The sequence below is a fragment of the Phalaenopsis equestris genome, unplaced genomic scaffold (genome assembly GCF_001263595.1).
Source record: "Phalaenopsis equestris unplaced genomic scaffold, ASM126359v1 Scaffold001028, whole genome shotgun sequence".
Classification (NCBI taxonomy): domain Eukaryota; kingdom Viridiplantae; phylum Streptophyta; class Magnoliopsida; order Asparagales; family Orchidaceae; genus Phalaenopsis; species Phalaenopsis equestris.
The window spans coordinates 47873-57173 of record NW_018165467.1 but is presented as its reverse complement, the minus strand read 5'-3'; the positions used below and the strand labels follow the sequence as shown (position 1 = coordinate 57173).

The window sequence follows — 9301 nt, the reverse complement described above, 5'->3', positions numbered from 1 at the left end:
ATATATATATATGTTTATTTTTAAGTATATATAAATAAAATCAAGATATTGTCGAGCCAAACACGATCTAGCAATATCTCGGCCATATTCGAGTTTTCGTTAAATATACAAGCTTGAAAATATTGATCAAAATTATTCATGCTAGGAGCTTTGTTTAGCATTCCTAACCATCATCAACTTTCACAATAGTTGTTTGAATCAAATTATGTAATATTCAATTAAAATAAAATAACTCAAATGAATTAAATATATTTCTTTTCATATTTAAATATTAAAAAAACAAAATAAAAGAAAACATAATTAAAAACAACCCATAAAATTAAATTTCATTAAAACCCCCTATTTTAATTTATCTTATATAATATATATATATTGATCATTAAACCCTGCCACGGAGCAGCAAGAATCCCCCAACGTATGTGAATCCCCCTTTGTTTGTATCATTCTCCATTTGTCAACCACCATTTTTCACACACTGAAAGTCCTCTTCGACAGCAAATCCACCCAACATTAAAAAACCAGTTGCAAGTTGCAACTCTCTCTCTCTCTCTCTCTCTCTCTTACACAGCTCCTTTTAATAATCTTTCTGATGACATACCATAAAGGTTTTACTTTTCTTCAAATAATCCTTTTCTGTGTTCTGTAGTCAAACTTGATCGACTCCTTCCATTAAATACCTTGCTCTTCTCAGAATGAGTACTGTGCTAATGGAGTCTCTTCTGACATTGTATCTCCTCTACTCCCTTCTTCTTCTTCTGCCGCTTCTGCCCAGCTCTTCGTCGTTCCCTCTATGCACAAATTCTTGTGGGTTTCTTCAATCTTCAGCATCTCTTTCTTCTTCTTCTTATTGCAACTTTCTTAAAGGATTTGGTTCATTTGTGAAATTTTCTCTGTTTTTGATGTGATTAGGGGCACCTAAAACCCTAAAGACGCCATTGACCTTCTGCTCTTATACGGGAAGCAGCTGCTGCAATGCAACCGACGACGCCGCGTTGCAGAAGCAGTTCAGTTCCATGAATATCTCTGATTCTACTTGTGGATCTATTGTCAAATCTATACTCTGCACGGTAAAGAACAGTTTTGCTTTTTATGGATTTGAGTGTTTGCTTATTTAATGGCTTGGATTGCAAGTTGTGGGTTCTGATATGATATTTAATCCCCAATGGTTCAGTGAAATTAATTGTTTTTGTCTTTTTTAAAGATTGGAAGGGTAATTAAAGTATTTTTAAATTGGTTGGAGGATATCTTATGTCTTTTGTAGGAATTAATTACACTATTGCTGTTTGTTTTATGTTTTTGATATCCAAATTCCATTTTCTTGGTTTATGTGGATCAGTTTTAAAGTTTAACAGAGAGGATTATGCCATGGATTTAAGGTAAATCAAGCCAACCACTAAAAAAATGTGAAATTTAAATCTTGTGCTCTGTTATATCGAATATTTGCTTGTTCAGTTTGATTTTTGATGAAATCCCAATTTACTAAATCTGATTCGCTGACGGATTTAAGGGATTTGACTCGCAAGCATTTCTCCATCAAATATGAATTTGATAAATCTTGATTTATAGGATTTACTAAATTTTACTTAACGTAAATCCGGGATGCAGCCAAACACCGCCTTATGCTTCAGTCAGGAAGTATAGCATTGGAAACCATTTATAGGAGTAAATCTATCTATCAGGACACATATACTGCTTTATGGGGAAAGATTGATTATTTTGGACTTAAGGGAATACAAATACCTGGTGGTAAATAACATAGTTTTGAGGGCTTTTCTCCTTTATAACTTCAGCAAGACAAGTTTGTAAACTCATATTTATCTGAGTTAACAAGTCAAATTATTTCTATAATATATAATCAACTTTTGAGTTAAATCCATTTCTCAGGATGTTCTTGGTGTTACTCAAAAAAAAAAAAAAAGGATCCATCTCTTAGTTGAGTCCTCTTCCTCACTATGATACATGACTTGTTTTGTCCCTTTGTTTGCTTTCTTAGCCATCAACTATATGGATTGTTAGGAGTGCTTAACTTTAATGTTGAATTATCTAAGCAAGAGTGAAAATTGCCTAACCATGGAATATCTGAGTTTTGCTATATACAATAAGAGAGGATAAAAAGATAAACTTTTGCTAATATTGAAAATTTTCTCAATTAAAATCTCCTCCAAAATATGCTTTTCCACATTTCTATTGAATTATCATGAAAATTCTTAAGATTTAACGCAAACTATGAGTTTATGTCATCAAGTTAATACCGACTGAAATGATTTTTTTTTTCTCTTCTTTTTTTTATGAATCTCTTCTCTTATTAAATTGAAAAGCCATTATTTTTTCTATTATACCAAGGCTCCTCCCCCCCTTCAATTTTGCTCTAGTGTGACATCTCTTGTTGCCAACCTAGTTCTAACCCTCTTACCCTCGATAATAATACTTGTATCCCCATATTTTTATTTGGAGTTATACAAGAGTTTTAGTGGTACTATTCAAAATAAAATATTTTTCATATATCATAATAGGTAAAAAATTTAGAATTATTTCAAATAAATTCATTTTTATCCTAAAAGTTATTTGACTTTAAGTTTTGTGCATATCATAATAAATTATTTGGGTCCAAACTTTTAAAAACTATAATCTCGCTCCCCTCTCCAAATTGAGTTGTTCTAAACTGTTCATATATTTTTGTGATCTCAACAAGTTAAAATGATACCTAAACTTAACTCCTCGAAGAGTCCTTTAAGATACATATGTTGGATGTTGAGATGGGTGAATTGATTATGAAAGTCAATCTACCATTGAATTATTATCCCTCGAGTGCTTGAATTATTGTTGTACATGTAAGTGGCTTGACCTAGCACTACGAAAGAATTTCCAACTTGCGAGTGATCTACCCAATAATCTCCGATTTGTCCTCCCTTAACTGACGCTTTTATTCCAAAACCTAGTTTGCAACCAAGAAGCAAACCTTTTTAGCTTTTCTAAATCGTAGTATCTTAGTACGACTAATGAAATTGAAACAAATTCATTAGATGGCATCTTTTAACTCATAAAATCTGCAAACTCTTTTTGCTTTCATGACAACTAGTCCACCTTTGCAAACTTTAGTGGAGCATTTCCTCTGAGAAATTAAATCATCTACCACTTAGAAAACTCAAAGATTAATGATTCTCCCTAAGTTGTATTTTATACACTTGACTTCTTATCATTGTCTAAGTCATACCTTCACTTTAATTTTACATTACCCAAACCTGTTGTCTTACCCAGCACATCATTTCTTATGCAAGCATAGTTACTACAAATGAATCATTCATGGAAATTATTGTCTTATGAGGTTTCATATAATATAACTAAATTGAATCGAAGATCTATTGGTCATTACGGCTTTCTCGAATAATCACCAAAATAGCATCATCTGCTTCTGCATTTAACCAATTTACAAAAACATTGTACAACTTGTGATTTTAATTCATATGCACTACTTCGGCAAAGCTTGACAATTTCTCTTAATCGTCTATTTCTTCATGCAATAGAAGCAAGTCACATTCTTGTCCCTGCTAGAAGGCCTCTACCATGATTAGAGGCAAATGCCATTCTCAAAAAATTTCCTCTAACCAAGAGACTTCGCTTTTGTATTATGCTCTCTCAAACACTTTCACAACATAAAGAAGAAGAAGAAACAAGTATACATATTTTCATTTGTTTGTTTAAAACCTTAAGCCAAAGTTTATGTTATCTTTATTGTGAATCCGTCTAAATTAATATTGGGGATACCCTATAAATCAATACAATGTTGAGTTAATTATGTGCAATGAGAGCTAGTAATAAATATTTTTAATTATGAAATTTTCAAGGGCCAACTTTAAATTATAGGCCATGATTTAGTGGCTTGTTCAAAGAATTTGAGTCTTTATATATACATGAATTTGATGGGATTTAGACAAAAACTCTAGATTGTATGTTTATGAAGAACAGAGCGAATAATCAAAGTTTAAGAAGTGAAATTACCCATAACATATAAAAAAAATCATTTTTACATCTGAAAGGTTTGTGGAGAAACTTTGAAAAAAATACATTTATCATTGCCATTGAGTTTATTTACATATTATTGACATGAAATTTGTCTTCCTCTGAGAAGGTGTTCATCGAATATAAGAACCTAAACTACAATGAATCAAAACTCTTAATTATTAAGATGTTTCTTCATGGAATTGTTCAAAATTTTATTAGAAGCGAAGATCTTAAGTGTCTTCATACTGAAGCACTTGTAGAATCTATGAAATTTTTGGGAAATTACCCTAAAATGATGAAAACCATGAGAACGGTTAAGCCAAAACTTACAATATCTTGATGGATGAATCATTCTTCTAACCGTGCATTTCTCCCATGATCCCTGCAGAAATGTAATCCATATTCAGCAGATCTCTTCACCACTGAACCAAACATTCAAATGGTTCCTGTTCTGTGCAACTCAACCTCTTCCATCACCTCTTCCCAGTCCAGCAAAGTAGCTTCCGGAGATTTCTGCACGCAGGTCTGGGATTCTTGCAAAGACGTATCCATACGGAACTCTCCGTTTGCCGCCTCATTACAGGGCAGAGCTGGAACTTCAGTTTCATCTTCCAGACTCTCAGATCTCTGGCAATCTGAAACCGACTTCTGCAAAGCTTTTGGAGGCTCCGCCGGCAGTGAATCGGTTTGTTTCGACGGGCAATCCGCTTCGTTTAATAGCACGGCGGATTCCGCTGCTCCCAAAGGCATCTGTCTCGAGAAGCTTGGGAATGGATCGTATCTTAGTATGGTGCCTCACCCCGACGGCTCAAATCGAGTCTTCTTGTCGGATCAAGCGGGTAAGATCTGGCTGGCGAAAGTTCCTGCTGCAGGATCTGGTGGAACCCTGGATTTCAATGAGTCCAGTACTTTCCTTGATATTACTGATATGGTTCATTATGATACTGCATTTGGAGTGATGGGTCTGGCTTTTCATCCAAACTTCAAGAACAATGGACGCTTCTTCGTTTCGTATAACTGTGATAAGACGCAGACGGCGAGCTGTTCGGGAAGGTGTTCCTGCAACTCCGACGTGGATTGCGATCCTTCGAAGCTTGGTTTGAGCGATGGCGCTCAACCTTGCAGATATCAAAGTGTTATTTCAGAGTTCACTGTCAATGGATCCTCAGTAACACCTTCAGAGGTCGTCTGCCCATTCATTGAAATACAGAAGAGTGCCAAAATAGTCCCCTGTAAGTATGTGCAGACAACGGTGAATGGAAATGCCACGACACCAAAATTTCACTTAGATGTGATGTAGTCTTTTCCTCCACCACTGTCCGCACATACTTACAAAGCACGTAATATTTCGGGGGTCATTTTAGTTCTAGAGTATATCAAATTATAAATTTAGTCCTAGATTCTCTTAACAGTGGCTAAAGTTGTTTTCATTGGGGACTATTTTAGTTCATAATAAAAGAAACTTGGGACTAATTTGATATATTTAGACTCTGAGACTAAAATGACGCCACAGAAATAGTCGGGGGACGATGTTAGCACTTCATTGAAACATATTGTTACTAATTTTCATCTTAAAGTTCATCATATGTGAAGGTCTTTCTAATAGATTTGCACATGGCTTCTCCTTTCTGAATATCCAGGCATCATTTGCTGCCCCTTCTGAAGTAAGAAGGATTTTCACCATGGGGCTTCCATATTCAGAACACCATGGAGGGCAAATTCTCTTTGGACCGGAAGATGGGTATTTATACTTTATGATGGGGGATGGTGGGAACGACGGCGATCCGTTCAATTTTGCGCAGAATAAAAAATCTCTGCTGGGTAAAATTATGCGGCTCGATGTCAATAACATACCAAGTGAGTATTGAAGTGCAAAATTCGCTCAAAATTTTTTTTTTCTTGTCATGTGCATCTATCTTAATTGCTTAGATGAATATTTTCTTCAGTATTTGTGAAAGTGAATGATAATGCCTGTTACTTATTTCTGTTTTCCATTATCTGAACATTGTTATGATCAAAATGTTTATATTTGTAGGTTCAAGTGAGATAATTGATCTTGGGCTATGGGGAAACTATTCAATTCCAGAAGACAACCCTTATGCTGAAGATAGTGAGTTGCAGGCTGAGATTTGGGCTGTAGGTCTGAGAAATCCATGGCGGTGCAGCTTTGATGCATCGCGGCCTTCTTACTTCTACTGCGGAGATGTCGGGCAGGTCATAGAATCCTATATTTGTGTTTATATTTGAAGAAAACTTGAGTCAAAGTATCCTATGGCTCTTTTAGCCATTGGATGTAACATTAATATTATGTCTGATTAGGCTCCGTTTGGGGCAGCTTATCCACTGTGGCGGCGTTACGCTGCTTCACCGATTGGAAACTGCGTTTGAGCAGCTTATCCGAAAATGCTGTTAGTTTTTTACACTAAACGTGGAACACAAGTCGAACCCCGCGGTCCGCATTTCCAAATAAGCGGCTTATCTGGATAAGCACAAGCTGTTCCAAACGCATCCTAAATTTTGTTTTTAACTTTATACTAACTCTTTCAATAATCTGATGTTTGCTAACATCTATATTAGGCTCCGTTTGGGGCAGCTTATCCACTGTGGCGGCGTTACGCTGCTTCACCGATTGGAAACTGCGTTTGAGCAGCTTATCCGAAAATGCTGTTAGTTTTTTACACTAAACGTGGAACACAAGTCGAACCCCGCGGTCCGCATTTCCAAATAAGCGGCTTATCTGGATAAGCACAAGCTGTTCCAAACGCATCCTTAATTTTGTTTTTAACTTTATCCTTACTCTTTCAATAATCTGATGTTTGCTAACATCTATAGGAAGCATATGAGGAAGTTGATTTGATCTCAAAGGGAGGGAACTATGGATGGCGTGTTTATGAGGGTCCTTACCTCTACAAATCAAAGTGGACTCCAGGTGGAAATACCTCCCTAAGCTCTATAAATCCAATCTCTCCTGTGATGGGATATAATCACTCCTCTGTGAATACAAATGTTGGATCTGCTTCCATTTCTGGTGGCTATGTCTATAGAGCAAAAGCTGATCCATGCTTGTATGGAAGGTAATTAAATCTAAACCCCACTGTTTAGACTGCAAAAGTTGAACTCATTTCTATGATTTTTGGATTAAAATTTTCTTTGGGAGATTTACTCCACATGAATGAGGAATAGGGATTCGTAAACCCGCTTCCAAATAGTTTGGATATTGATTATTATAAGAGCGAATGATCGAAATAATTCCGAAAATTTATTAGTGTGTCAGTTTTAGTCAAATGCTTATTAACTCCGTTTGGGGCAGCTTATCCGCTGCGGCGTTTTGAAAACACCGTCTCATCGTTTGAAAACTGCGTTTGAGCAGTTTATCTGAAAACGCAATTGGTTTTTTACACTAAATGCGAAACGCGGGTCGAACCCCGCGGTCCGCGTTTCTAGATAAGCGGTTTATCTGTAGAAGCACAAGTTGCCCAAACGCATGCTGAGTGTTAAAATAACTCCAAACTATTTATATGGGGTTATTTTAATCCCAGAGTCTATAGAAGTGTCGAATTAGTCATTGTATTTTTTAAATTGAGGCTGAATAGTTTTTCATGTGAAATATGAATATTTCAGCTCTGATGATTATTTCAGCCAATATTAAAAAAGTCCGGGAATTAAATTAGCACTTTTGTATGTCGTTTACTTTAAAAATACAAAATGCCTTTTTGAAGAAATTTAAGAAGTTTTACATACATACCTCTCCATTCTTATGTATTTACATATCTAACTCCTATACTTCGATTTTTAAACATACAAGTCACCTTTATTATGCCTGAAAAGGTGCATTTCACTTTTAAAAAGTTAAAATAATGTAAAAGGTAAAATAATGATTTTTTTAATGTGATATGAATGATTGTAAAACTTTAAATGTTACATATAAAAATACATAATTGGATGATATGCATGTAAATGTCCCCAAAAGATTTATTCCGACTATTTTTATGTACAAAGAAATCATAAATCTAACACTACTAATAGACAAAATCAAATACCTGAAAAAGCAAGAAATTAAAATTTAAACATCGGAAAAATTTTAAAACCATTAAAAATAATGCTTCTACTGATAAATACATCTTCTTCCCTCTTTCCTTCAGGTACTTGTATGCTGATCTCTATGGTTTAGAAATGTGGGCAGGCATGGAGAACCCAAAGAACAGTGGAAACTACAACAGCTCGGCATTGCCGTTCGACTGTGCGAAAAACACTCCCATCGCCTGTGATCCCGTCGAAGGCAGCCGCCTCCCATCTCTGGGCATCGTCTACTCCTTCGCGGAGGACAACGAAAGGGATGTCTATCTTCTTGCAAGCAAGGGAGTCTACAGAATAGTCAGGCCAAGCCTCTGCAACTATAGTTGCCCACAAGAGAAATATATAGATAATGGAGCTCCACCCCCTGGCTCTCCTTCCTCCTCTTCCACATGTCTTTCCGGAAACCTTCTAATGAAGCTGATTCTTCTTCTTGTGTGTTTAATCTTTTTGTTAAGTTGTTATTAGAATTTGAAGTGTGTGGTGTCTTTCTCCATCTGTGTAGCGTAGAAGGAAATATTACGTGCAGATAACGTACATCACAATATCACCGAACCTGCACCTATTATGTCTGCGCGTAATATTTCTTCGTAGGATAGAAAGTTTACTCGTATTGAACCAGGCGTAGATTTTGATGTTTGTATGTATGTATGAGTGAAACTTATCTTTTAAGTTTTTGGATTTCCTGTAAATCCTGTCTGGTCTATCTAACTTTTGCTAAGTGATGAGAGAGCAAGATGTTTACCAGTTTAATAAACCATTTTATGGCTAGAAATTATTATGTTTTGATTATGTATGTTGGCTGTGTTGATAATGGACTGTATTTTATTTTTGCAAGAGTTATGTATTTACATATTATAACACCTATTCTTCAATTTTTACAGATATGCCACCTTAACCATGTATCAGATGATGGTATTTTTGGTGTGATATGAAAGATTTGGGTGGTATAAATGTAAAAGGTAAAGTTTAGATGTTGGATATATAAATTCTTAAGAATTTGGTGGTATGTATGTAAATGCCCGAAGAAAAATTATAGCATGCTGTGTACTTTGTAGGGCTGTAAACGAGCCGAGGCTTGGCTCGTGTTCGGCTCGTTCGAAATAGCTCGTGTTCGAAATCGGCTCGTGAACAGTGTGTTCGTGTTTGGCTAGAAATTGGCTCGTTAAACTAAAATTGAGAAAAATATATGTAAAGTGTGGGATTCGAACCTGGATCAAATCTA

General features: G+C 35.7%; 1 protein-coding gene across 1 annotated transcript; it reads left to right on the top strand.

The window, feature by feature from the left end:
• Nucleotides 1-426: 426 nt before the first annotated feature.
• On the top strand, nt 427-8831 carry LOC110032796 (HIPL1 protein-like). Its single transcript, XM_020736551.1, has 8 exons — nt 427-605; nt 692-804; nt 910-1067; nt 4391-5185; nt 5643-5859; nt 6038-6216; nt 6835-7076; nt 8145-8831. The coding sequence occupies exons 2-8, from the start codon at nt 693-695 to the stop codon at nt 8542-8544; spliced, it is 2103 nt and encodes a 700-aa protein (XP_020592210.1). The 5' UTR covers nt 427-605; nt 692; the 3' UTR covers nt 8545-8831.
• The last annotated feature ends 470 nt before the right edge of the window (nt 8832-9301 follow it).